General features: G+C 42.0%; 1 protein-coding gene across 1 annotated transcript; it reads left to right on the top strand.

Annotated features, from left to right (window-relative positions):
• Positions 1-99: 99 nt before the first annotated feature.
• Positions 100-12,881, top strand: LOC129819565 (chloride intracellular channel protein 1-like). Its single transcript, XM_055875919.1, has 7 exons — positions 100-574; positions 823-901; positions 2,233-2,342; positions 3,231-3,356; positions 3,681-3,787; positions 6,857-7,038; positions 7,657-12,881. Exons 2-7 carry the CDS (start codon positions 860-862, stop codon positions 7,816-7,818), a joined length of 729 nt encoding a protein of 242 aa, XP_055731894.1. The 5' UTR covers positions 100-574; positions 823-859; the 3' UTR covers positions 7,819-12,881.
• Positions 12,882-13,565: the final 684 nt, after the last annotated feature.

The following is a 13,565-nucleotide window of genomic DNA, read 5'->3' as shown; positions in this document are numbered from 1 at the left end:
ATAATTGTCTACCTACATAATGACACATTTCAGAAAAGGAATACACCAGAACACCTGATTACGTGTCACACAACACTTTCAACGGTCTGTTACATAAGCTTATCACTGACGCTTGAGTGCCTGACCCGATGAGCAGACAACCGACATTTAAATATCTTCATGTACAGTAAGTAGGCTGCATTAGAAAATGAAACTACTCAATATCGCGGTCTGCCGGCCTTTGGGCTAGTACAGGTGCAATTCCTTCCACGTTGTGTAGGCTTATTTTTTAAATGTAATAACCCAAATTGCATAGATGTCCTACTATAGACAAATTGTCGGGGAAATGTAATTACACCTTCCCTTCTTATCCCTTCTCTTTTCCACATCTCTCTCTCACGTACACGCACAATCGGTGGAGTTGAGTTGGCTAGGTTAACGGAGTACTAAACATCACTTGTTGCTAGTTGAGTGTTGGCTTGTACGGGGACCTTCCACCATCAGGAAATGGAGGAATGAGTGTGTAGCGAGCAACCCAGAGGGAGGGGAAACTGACAAGACGTTTACTGCAAGTCCCACACATAACGTGAGCGAGGTAAGGAAAGGATACATTTGTTACAATTTAGACTACATTCTTACTCAACAAAATCTCTTGGAAGGTTGCTAGGTTGCATAACGGTTTACAGTAAGACCTTATTTTCTGATGCTTGTTTGTATTCGTTTGACATCGGTTTTCTGTTTATTATTGAAATTAACCTAATAGGCCTATAAAAAATGTGTGCAAGACTGCACATTGACAGGTGTTTCCCCTCCCAAAACTAAACTGCCCTGCGTCACCTTTAGGTCTTCCAATTCCAGCGGCAACACTTGAAACAAAAAGATGAGTGACGAAGATAGACTTCAAGTTGAACTTTTTGTGAAGGTAAGCGACATCATCAAAATCCATTCTGCTCTGATATGCATAATCATATCTTGGACACGTTACTTTGTAAACAATGCGCCATTACATTACGCTATCAACATGTCACTATGTGGTAGTCTACGGTGTCATCTATTTTACTGAAACATCATAATAGCCCAAGCATTTCTAAAACAAGATTACCTATCGGTGAGAAGGTTGTCACTAGTTGTCACTGGTCCTTCGCGGAATTTGTTCGAAGAAGGAATGCCTAGAGAAGGCCTAATGGCTTTCATAGCAGGCAATAGCCTATATTTAATAAGATAGAATTACATTGGGCTATTTATTAACAGAAGCTATGCTTATTGATGTACTCCATTTGGCACTTCAGTTGAATGGCCAGCAAATGTACGAATCGTATTAAATGTACATTAATACATATGCCATATAGGCTCCTTAAATCTATATTTAGTAAACTGGCCAGAGCAGCCCAGGTGTCACGGCTGTTGAATGAAGAGGACCAAGGTGCAGCGTGGTGAGCGTACATATTCCTTTATTTCATATGACGCCGACAAAAACAATAAACAATCCAAAACAACCGTGAAGCTATAGTGCCAACAAACAAAGACAGGTGGGGAAAAGGGATACCTAAGTATGGTTCTCAATCAGAGACAACGATAGACAGCTGTCCCTGATTGAGAACCCTACCCGGCCAAAACATAGAAATACAAATAATAGAACTAAAGAACATAGAATACCCACCCCAAATCACACCCTGACCAAATCAAATAGAGACATAAAAAGGCTCGCAAAGGTCAGGGCATGACACCAGGGGTGTGGTCATTCGGAGGAAATTATCCAATATAAAAATAGTGAATATTGTTTCCTGCTCTCATGGTCCTTCATGACCTATAATGATTTCTCTGTGTGAATATGTAGATGTGTAGCTTTTTGTTTTGTTCATGTATGAAAGATGTCCTTGTGGTAGCAGCTTAAAATGCTGACTTCTTGTCCATTTTCCCACCATTCAAATTTCAAGAGACCCACAGGCCCTACTCTTTCACACATTGCATTGTATATTTGACTAAAACAGTTTAATTCCTCCTATGAAAACATTTAAACTACACACATTTGTCACTTCCATTCTCACTCACCTTACATGTTACATCTAAGCTATGTACAATTCCAAATCATTTTGCTTATGTAGGCAACTTTATAGTGTTGCCCATATTTATGTTTAGAATTAATCTAGAACCATGTGATCCCTGTTTGACTTCCCCTATCGATCTTCGCTAGTATATGATCTTCTTGGTCGGATGAATGACCATAATATAAGGACTTCTATCCCATTCTAGGCAGGCAATGATGGCCAGAGCATTGGCAACTGTCCATTCTCCCAGCGTCTCTTCATGGTGCTGTGGCTCAAAGGAGTCACTTTCAACGTCACCACCGTGGACATGAAGAGGTCTAATACCTATCAATCTGTATTTCTATTACATATACATTTCTATTACATTTGCACATGTCTAAGCTACTATCTGTCTTTATACACCATCTTGTACCCATGTAAACTAATTTCTACACTGAACAAAAATATAAACGCAACATGTAACATGTTGGTTCCATGTTTCATGAGCTAAAATTAAAAAAAAATCGGGGAATGTTCCATACGCACAAAAAGCTTATTTTCTTTAACATTTTATGCACAAATTTGCTTACATCCCTGATAAGGAGCATTTCTCCTTTGCCAATATAATCCATCCACCTGACTGGTGTGGCATATCAAGAAGCTGATTGAACAACATGATCATTACACAGGTGCACCTTGTGATGGGGGGCTGAGGAGTATTTCTGACTGCAATAAAACCCTTTTGTGGGGAAAAACTCATTCTGATTGGCTGGGCCTGGCTCCCCAGGGGGTGGCTGCACCGCTGCCCAGTCATGTGAAATCCACAGATTAGGGCCTAATGAATTTATTTAAGTTGACTGATTTCCTTATATGAACTGTAACTCAGTAAAATCTTTGTTGCATGTTACGTTTTATATTTTTGTTCAGTATAGTAGGACTTAACCCTTTTTTTGTCACAAACGTATGAATTTTTCACATTCACATACGCTCATGTCTCCACCTTCTACCTCTTTCTCACTCCCTCTATTTCTGTCATTGTTTCAAATTGAATCCAATTTTATTTGTCACACTCGCCGAATACAACAAGTGTAGACCTTACAGTGAAATGCTTACTTACAAGCCCTTAACTGACAATGCAGTTTTAAGAGGAAAAAAATAAAAAAAGTAACAAATAATTAAAGAGCATTCCTGTTTCTTCCTCTGTCATTTTCTGTCTCTTGATAGGAAACCAGACATCCTTAAGGACCTGGCCCCTGGCGCTCAGCCCCCCTTCCTGCTCTACGGGACGGAGGTGAAAACCGACACCAACAAGATAGAAGAGTTCCTGGAGGAGAACCTGTCCCCTCCAAAGTAATCACTCCTTCCATCATTCTATCCTTCTATCCATCCTCTGATCATACCACCAGACAGTTATGTTGCTACTTGTATCAAGCAAAGTTTCATACCCTTCCAGGTCTATGTTACATGTGCCATTGTTGTGTTGAAGAATCATTTGTATCTGTTGTTTGCCTCTGTAGAGTATGTTGATCGTTTATGTACTGTACTTGCATGAAGGCTTTTGATACTTTATGTATTTAACGTTCATTTTTTTATGTTCCTCTCGGAAGACAATATGTTTTCTTCGTGATACCTAACTGACTGAAATGTTCTATGTCTCCGCCACCCCCTCAACAGGTACCCACGCCTGGCTTCCAGGAACCCTGAGTCTAACACAGCCGGCCTAGACGTGTTCTCCAAGTTCTCGGCCTACATCAAGAATTCAAACCCCCAGCTCCATGACAGTGAGTGACAATGTCAAATCAGGATGAACTGAGCCCGACCCTTCATGTGCAACAACATTGTTGCATGCTAGCAAGCACTAGGGCCGGGACGATACCAGTATCACGATGCTCGTTGGTATTGTGGCAAGGGAACAAAACACGAAGCAGATGTAACTTCTTTAGGAAAACAACCCTGATGTTGGAAACAAAGGTCATTATGTTGTCATCGAGAGTCACATTTATTTATTTTCCAAGCTATAGCACACAATGTTTTATATACCGTACATCAGGTTTTTAAATGACCAAAGAGTTTGGCCTGCTTCGTGTTTTCATTTTTTTCATGGAAAAAATATTGCAATACTGGTATTGTCACAAGCACCTGCAAGAAGCTCCCACAATCTGTCTCTGTTTTCCAAAAACAGCAGGGAATGTCTTTGTTAATGGCATTATGCCCTGAACTTGGCGTCTCTGAGCTTGGCATCTCTTCACAAAGCGGTCGCATGTTGTACCCTCTACTCAGATAATCAATTGTCACGTGCAAAGATTCAAAAGGACATTTTAAATGACTCTAGGTTCAACAATTTACAACTGTGCCTCAAGTCCTTTAAACCATGTTTTTTGTTTTTATTCAAATAAGGTTGTAATGATATTAGCATACAGGGCATTTGGAAAGTATTCAGACTCCTTGACTTTTTCCACATTTTGTTACGTTACTGCCTTATTCTAAAATGTATTGAATTGTTTTTTCCCCTCATCAATCTACGCACAATACCCCATAATGACAAAGCAAAAACAGATTTTTAGAAATCTGAAAAATGGAAGTATTCCATTTACATTAGTATTCAGATTCTTTACTCAGTACGTTATTGATGCACCTTTGGCAGCGGTATCAGCCTCAAGTCATACTTGGGTATGACGCTACAAGCTTGGCACACCTGTATTTGGGGAGTTTCTCCCATTCTTCTCTGCATATCCTCTCAAAACTGTCAGGTTGGATGGTAGGCGTTACTGTACAGCTATTTTCACGTCTCTCCAGAGATGTTCCATCTGGTTCAAGTCCGGGCTCTGGCTGAGTCACTCAAGGACATGCAGAGACTTGTCCCGAAGCCACTCCTGCGTTGTCATGGCTGTGTGCTTATGGTCATTGTCCTAATGTAAGGTGAACCTTTGCCCCGGTCTGAGGTCCTGAGCGCTCTGGTGCCGGTTTTCATCAATGTTCTCTCTGTACTTTGCTCGTTCATCTTGCCCTCAAACCTGACTAGTCTCCCAGTCCCTGCCGTTGGTAGACATCCCACAGCATGCTTCACCGCAGGTATGGTGCCAGGTTTCCTCCAGTTGTGATGCTTGGCATTCAGGCCCTAAGTGTTCAATCTTGGTTTCATCAGACCAGAGAATCTCCAAGTGGGCTGTCATGTGCCTTTTACTGAGGAGTGGCCACTCTACCATAAAGTTCAGATTGGTGAAGTGATGCAGAGATGGTTGTTCTTCTGGAAGGTTCTCCCATCTCCACAGAGGAACTCTGGAGCTCTGTCAGAGTGACCATCGGGTTCTTGGTGACCTCCATGACCAAAGCCCTTCTCCCCAGATTTCTCAGTTTGGCCGCCCGGCCAGCTCTAGAAAGAGTCTTGGTGGTTCAAAACTTCTTCCATTTCAAGAATGATGGAGGCCACTGTGTTCTTGGGGACTTTCAATGCTGCAGAAATTATTTGGTACCCTTCCCCAGATCTATGCCTCGACATAATCCTGTCTCGGAGCTATACGGACAATTCCTTCGACCTCATGACTTGGTTTTTGTTCTGACATGCACTGTCAACTGTGGGACCTTATATAGACAGGTGTGTGCCTTTCCAAATCATGTCCAAACAATTGAATTTCCCACAGGTGGACTCAAATCAAGTTGTAGAAGCATCTCAAGGATGATCAATGGAAATAGGATGCACCTGAGCTCAATTTTGAGTCTTATAGCAAAGGGTCTGAATACTTATGTAAATAAGGTATTTCTGTTTTTTATTTTTAATACATTTGCAAATATTTATAAAAACCTGTTTTTGCTTGGTCATTATGGGGTATTGTTTGTAGATTGATGAGGAACATTTTTCATTTATAAACTGGGTTGTTCACCCATGAATGCTGATTGGCTGACAGCCATGGTATATCAGACCGTATACCACGGGTATGACAAAACATTTATTTTTACTGCTCTAATTACATTGGTAACCAGTTTATAATAGCAATAAGACACCTCAGGGTGTCACGCCCTGACCTTAGTTATCTTTGTTTTCTTTATTATTTTGGTTAGGTCAGGGTGTGACGAGGGTGGGTATGCTTGTTTTGTATTGTCTAGGGTTTTTGTATGTCTAGGGGTGTTTGTAAGCCTAGGCATAAGTAGGTCTATGGTGGCCTGAATTGGTTCCCAATCAGAGGCAGCTGTTTATCGTTGTCTCTGATTGGGGATCATATTTAGGTTGCCATTTTCCCTTGGGTATTGTGTTCTTATTCCATGTGTAGTTACCTGTCTGCACTCGCCATATTAGCTTCACAGTTCGTTTTGTTATTTTGTTCGTTTTGTTCAGTGTTCATTCTTTAAATAAAGAAAAATGTACGATTATCACGCTGCGCCTTGGTCTCCTCCCTACGACGGCCGTGACACAGGGGTTTGTGGTATATGGCCAATATACCACGGCTAAGGGCTGTGTCCAGGCACGACGCATCCCAAGAACAGCCATTAGCCATTGTATATTGGCCATATACCACACACCCTTGTGCCTTATTGCTTAATTAATCAATTTTAGAATAAGGCTGTAACGTAACAAAATGTAGATAAAGTGAAGGGGTCTGAATACTTTCCGAATGCACAATAGAAATATAATTACTATTCTATATATAAGAGTCATATTGTTTCATGGGGCAGCACATTCAATTCCTTCTTTCAGAGGTTTGTTTCAGTCTAATCGCAGGGAGTGAAGGCTCAGTGAAGGCTTTACTTGCATGATACTACTGAGGAGCTTTATCTTTGATCGTACTACAGTTTATGTACGTGTTTCAGTCTTAATCAATGTGTTGTACTTTGTGTGTTCTCTGCATGGTCAGACCTAGAGAAAGGCTTGCTCAAGGCCCTGAAGAAGCTAGACGACTACCTTGGCTCCCCACTTCCTGACGAGATTGACGAGAATAGCGCTGATGATGTCACTTCCTCCTCCCGTCCCTTCCTGGATGGGCAGGTCCTCACTCTGGCCGACTGCAACTTGCTTCCCAAGCTGAACATTGTCAAGGTAATCCTTTGTTTTAAGCCCTGCTTGTGGCCTAGCGTGAGGTCTATAATCAAATCAGTATTAATTGGGGTTGGTGGACCACTTGTTTGCTAAATGTTCCCAAATGTACAGTAGTAACTTCAGTGAAAACTGCAAAGTAAGATCACAAGGACATATTCACAATAGTGTTCAGGCAGATCCAATGGGCTCTTTTGATCATTATTGTTTGGACTACAAATGCACAATTATATTTATTGGCTATAACTGTTACTTTTCTTGTCTTAACGTTTTTGTATGTTACTTTTTGGGGGGTTATTTAGTGGCCACGTGTATTCAGAATCACCTTTATTTACCAAATACATTTGCATGTATAGGAATTTGACTCAGTGAAATGGTGCTGCCACAATAAACAGAATATACAGATGGACAATAAGCAGAATATATAGACTAAATATATTGATGCAGAATTTACACACTGAAGCTAAAAGCTAAAAAGTACAGATGACACTATGAACACTATAAGCAACATTAGAACTGTGCATGTAGAGATGTATGAATCAAAACTGTTTAACAGGATGATGTGCAATGGGGGAAATAACTCTCCCTTTCTTCTTCTCTGTCTCTCTGTCCGACCCGAAGGTGGTGTGTCTGAAGTATCGCACTTTCTCCATCCCTAAGTCTCTCTCCAACCTGTGGCGATACCTGGACGCTGCGTACGCCCGCGAGGAGTTCTCCTCTACCTGCCCCAACGACACAGAGATACACATCGCCTACTCAGCCGTGGCTAAAGCACTTAAGTAGGAGGACAAGGGGATTCTATCAGTCACACACAACAGCAAATACACACATAAACACTCACCTGTTCATATATCCTAGACACACTCACCTATCTACGCACACACTGTACATGTGGCAGCATACACACGCCCCAATGCACTCACACATACAGGCACTCTCTGACACACGCACACCATTCCGACAGCCTTTCTTGAGAGCAGGAAATCAATATCACTGTAAGATCAAGTTGAAAATGTTGCATTGGCCACTTAAGAGTTTGTGAAACTCTCTGAGGCTTATAGTTTATGGTTCTCTTTTTGTCACGTGCCACGTCCACTCTTAATGCTGTATATTCAGGGATAGTTACACACAGTTAAAGTTCTATACACAGGCAGTAGGTTACATATGGTAGCATCCAAATGAAGGTATCCAACAGTGGTCTGTTCAGCCTCTATGATTAATTCTGCACTGCATACATTGCCACATTACACCCTATTAGTTTCTATCTCTCTGCCAAGCCATAAAAAACTGTTCCTGTTGTGATTACACACAGACACGCATATCTAGACCAGTTTGACTGCTACCCGCAGCTGAAAGAGAGAGGTTAGTTATAGGCGTGTCGACAATTATACATTATTACAGACATATTATTACACTGTTGATATATTGTTCAGGGCAAACAGCCGCTAACAGGGTGGATGACATGGTCAGTTTGAACCAGTCATTTTATACATGCTAAATGGTCAGAAGTTAGGCTCAGGGAACGGGAAAGCAGGTCTTGGGCCAATTGTAGTACATTGGGGCACACTATACAGAGGTGTTTCTCAGCACACATTTATCCACACAGAAAACGATTTCGACAGACCTCGGCTTCTCCTTTCTCCGGCTTGTAGCGCCGTGAAGGGTTTATCAAGCTTATGTCCCCATTGTAAGGCTCTTTTGCTAGTAAATCAAATCAAATTGTATTTGTCACATGCGCTGAATACAACAGGTGTAGTAGACCTTACAGTGAAATGCTTACTTACAAGCCCATAACCAACAATGTCGTTTTAAGAAAATGCCTAAAAAAAAGTAGAGAATAAAGTAACAAATAATTAAAGAGCGGCAGTAAAATAACAATTGCGAGGCTATATACAGGGGGTAATTCAAAGTGAGAGATATTTTTGATACAATAAAAAAAAACTGTTGCAGAGCAGGTGAGTTACTCCAGACGAAGTAATATGGCTATTGTTGCTGCTTTAGGTGTGAACTTTAGGTTATTGAAGAAGTACTTGACTCTGTATGGCCTTGAGGCACCGAGGCAGTTCAGTCATGTTTCACTCTAATCCGAGGGGAAACTACAGGATGTAATCCAGGCGTGCGCACACCTCCACGCATGACTAAACCATAAACGTCACATTCAGAAAAAAATGGAGACGTTCATTGCATAGATAACTGAAATCTCCCGAGGGGAGAATGCTACGGGATTGTGCATTTGTACTCTTTGATATGGTTAATGACAATGGAAGACTCAATTCAACTTGAAAAAAGAAAAGAGTTTGAACCTTTAGTGAGCCAAACGAAGGGTTTTACTTCAGGTCTATTGAGCTGGGTGTTGTTCAGGTTGTTTAAATCGACAACACCTTTGAACCTACTACCGTCCTGTGCTTTGTGGTGCACACTTTGAAGTCTTCCGTTTTACAGTGACTTGAAATTCAGTCCCCTGGGAAAGAACTGGAAATATTTGTTTGGGTTCTATACAATCCATGTCAGCGTATCAAGCTCAGCGTGATTGAAATTTAAAGGCAATGTTCCCGCTTTAAAGGAGATTGTATACTGTTGCATATGTCGCTCAATTGGAAATGAGCTTTCTATAGTGCAATCTTCAGCGGTACAGATTGAATAGAGCCCTCAGACTGACTGATAGATGGTGCAGTCTCATGGATACTGACTTAAGTGGATCAGCTTAAAACAGCCTTGTTTTAAGCTGATCCAATTTGAGTGTACAAAACCTTTGTGTACAAAACATTAGGAAGACATGCTCTTTCCATGACATAGACTGACCAGGTGAATCCAGGTGAAAGCTACGATCTCGTATTGATGTCACATGTTAAATCCACTTCAGTCAGTGTAGACAAAGGGGAGGAGACAGGTTAAAGAAGGATTGGAGACAATTGAGACATGAAGGGCGGTTACAAGCACAAAATAATATGATTATTGTGGATAGTCAGGTTAATATAATAGTTTGTTTAAAACGTTTACATACCTTGCAAGAATAACAATTTCCTTAATGATCCTGTTTACATGGACACATCTGAAATCAGGCTACCTGATGGGACTTTTGATAAATGCAGAAAATAGCCAATCAAAATAAACGTTCTACCACAGTGACTGTGTTATTTTTGAGAAGACTATTGGATTCTGAGTTCGGACATATAACGTTTGTATGTGAAGACTATTTATAAGATGCATACTTTCAGTTTATTCAAACTCACTTCACTTGCGTATAAGATGGAGGGTTGCACTACCAGTGTTACAGCTTTGGCACATGCTGGCACATGCTTAGACCAAATACACCGCTAATAATTTGAAAGATTGCTCAGAAAACCAGTTGTTTTAATCGGCGTATGCTTACTTTGATTTTGACCTTACCAGAGTAAGGTGGTTACATGAATGAATGGGCAAGACAAAAGATGTAAGTGCCTTTGAACGGGTATGGTAGTAGGTGCCTGGTGGACCGGTTTGAGTGTGTCAAGGTAAGTTCCCCGCCCACTTAGCCTACTAGCTTCCCGCCTACTCAGCCTACTAGCTCCCCGCCCAGTCAGCCTACTAGCTCCCCGCCCACTCAGCCTACTAGCTCCCTTCTCACTCAGCCTACTAGCTCCCCACCCACTCAGTCTACTAGCTCCCCGCCCACTCAGTCTACTAGCTCCCCGCCCACTCAGCCTACTAGCTCCCCGCCCACTCAGCCTACTAGCGCTCAGCCCACTCTGTCTACTAGATCCCCGCCCACTCAGTCTACTAGCTCCCCGCCCACTCAGCCTACTAGCTTCCCGCCCACTCAGTCTACTAGCTCCCCGCCCACTCAGCCTACTAGCTTCCCGCCCACTCAGCCTACTAGCTTCCCGCCCACTCAGTCTACTAGCTCCCCGCCCACTCAGCCTACTAGCTCCCCGCCCACTCAGCCTACTAGCTCCCCGCCCACTCAGTCTACTAGCTCCCCGCCCACTCAGCCTACTAGCTCCCCACCCACTCAGCCTACTAGCTCCCCGCCCACTCAGCCTACTAGCTTCCCGCCCACTCAGCCTACTAGCTTCCCGCCCACTCAGCCTACTAGCTCCCCGCCCACTCAGCCTACTAGCTCCCCTCCCACTCAGTCTACTGGCTACTAGCTCCCCACCCACTCAGTCTACTGGCTACTAGCTCCCCGCCCACTCAGCCTACTAGCTCCCCGCCCACTCAGCCTACTCGCTCCCCGCCCACTCAGCCTACTCGCTCCCAGCCCACTCAGCCTACTCGCTCTCAGCCTACTAGCTCCCCGCCCACTCAGCCTACTAACTCCCCGCCCACTCAGTCTACTAGCTCCCCGCCCACTCAGCCTACTAGCTCCCCGCCCACTCAGCCTACTAGCTCCCCGCCCACTCAGCCTACTAGCTCTGTCTACTAGCTCCCCGCCCAGTCAGCCTACTAGCTCCCTGCCCACTCAGTGTATCTTTTCAGACTTACTGGTAGTTTGACATGAGCGAAAAGTCATTTTTGTCTGATTTTGAGCATTTTTATCTGGGGAAAATATTTTGGGTGATGTTTTAGTCATTCAAAAAGCTTATTTTACATGGGAATCAGAATGACTGCTCAGACTTTTAAACCATAGTTTCTTTGGAATTTACGGTATCATTTACTGTTTACGCATACAATCACCTAGAGTGCATTGCCATTTGCAGCAATTTACTGTAAATAACTGTACTTTACAGTTAGCTTTATTGTATAATACTGTCAAAACAACAATCAAGTTTTACAGTGTACTTTATTGAGGGAAAATGTACAGTTACTATGACTGAGATATGTGGTTGTCCCACCTAGCTATCTTATTAAGATGAATGCACTAACTGTAAGTCGCTCTGGCGTCTGCTAAATGACAACAACAAAAATGTTTCAATACATGTAAGAACTGTAACGCTGCTGGGTTTTTCATGCTCACCACTTTTCCGTGTGTATCAAGAATGGTCCACCATCCAAAGGACAACCAGCCATCTTGAAACAATTGTGGGAAGCATTGGAGTCAACATGGGCCAGCATCCCTGTGGAATGCTTTCGACACCTTGTAGAGTCCATGCCCCTACAAATTGAGGCTGTTCTGAGGGCAAAAGGGGGTGCAACTCAATATTAAGGTATTCCTAATGTTTTGTACATTCAGTGTATTTTGTATGTCTTCCAGGGTAAGGTTTTGTAAGACTGTATCACCTAAGTGCCATTCACGTTATTGAATAGTACAACCATGAGGATGTCATTTGCAACATATTTAGCATCGGAGGTGGCGTTATGTCAGCTATTTTATACAGTCGTTTCCTCAACATGTGGGATGACCCACTAGGCACATTTGGGTCATATTTGGTTAAGTCAATGATCAATTCGATTTCAACCTTTATTTACGCACTCAAAAAGAAGTTTGTTGAATTCCCAATGTGTTATCACTATGCTTTCAACCATCTAAAAGCACAACCTGTCAGGTTTTGGCCAGGACTATTCAGGTTTTGGTCACTAGATGTCCCCATTGCACCTTTTGTTTTTTCCCTTCTAGTTATTGTTTTCACCTGTGTCTCATTTCCTTGTAGGTATTTAAACCATTAGTGTCCCTCAGTTCTTTGCTCTGTGTTTGTATGTTAGCACCCAGCCATGCTGTGAACATATATTTCTCTTGTTGGATTTTCCAGAGGTTCTCTGGTTTTGTTCTTGTTTATTTTTGATTAGTCTTCTGAGGTTTGTTTTTTCCCTGCTGTTCTTACCACTTTGTGGATTTTCTTTGTATTTTGGAGGATATCCATTTTTTCTCTTGGCTTTTCTTTTGACGTTGTGGATTTATATTTTTGCCTGAAGATCTTTTACCTTGATTAAACCACCGTTTCTAGTACTGCTGTGTCTGCCTCATCTTCTGGGTTCTGCCGACTATTAGTGACTTTCTCACACCGGGTCCTGATACAACCAAATTCCAACGGAAAGACAATGCCTGATTTTTGGTTTAGTTGTCATCTGAATGTATCACTGTACTTCTAACCATTTAAAAGCACAACAAAATGAAAATGGAAATACAATGCCAGATATTTGGTATGTATACAACTTAATGTGTCATCGCCGTGCTTCACCTAATAGCACAACCAAATGACCGGGGTTGCAGTTGAGATTACAGTTAAAGGACATAGTGCAAGTGATCAATGTTCGAGATTCTGCACTGAATATTATAGCAATTGTGAAGATCTCCACAAACCTGTGACCTTTGTATGCATTCATGATTACATAAGAAGACATTTATAGTTAGTCACTTCAAAATGTGGCCATGGATTTGTTACTCATTTTGAGGTTGAAGAAATACTGTTACAGTTTGCAATATAGCCTTAAATGTAGGCAATTTACTGTATTACAAAAGTAATAAAGAATTGTGATTGCTTGACAACAGAACCAAATATCAAAATTTAAAGAATAGGACTGAATCAAACATTATTTGAAGTGGATTTAAAGTTTGATTTGATTCAGGCCTATTATTTTCTTTGGGTTTTGGTTGAGATGGAGACGTGAAT

Source organism: Salvelinus fontinalis, chromosome 22, assembly GCF_029448725.1.
Source record: "Salvelinus fontinalis isolate EN_2023a chromosome 22, ASM2944872v1, whole genome shotgun sequence".
NCBI lineage: Eukaryota > Metazoa > Chordata > Actinopteri > Salmoniformes > Salmonidae > Salvelinus > Salvelinus fontinalis.
Note: the sequence above shows the minus strand (reverse complement) of the source record. Positions and strands in the feature narration are given on the sequence as shown.

Bases quoted from the DNA above. Each gene is read 5' to 3' on its own strand.
- LOC129819565 (XM_055875919.1), top strand. From the start codon at position 860: ATGAGTGACGAAGATAGACTTCAAGTTGAACTTTTTGTGAAG. The intron at 2,343-3,230 runs GTCTAATACCTA...GTCTCTTGATAG, and splicing joins ACCACCGTGGACATGAAGAG to GAAACCAGACATCCTTAAGG. The intron at 3,788-6,856 runs GTGAGTGACAAT...CTGCATGGTCAG, and splicing joins AAACCCCCAGCTCCATGACA to ACCTAGAGAAAGGCTTGCTC.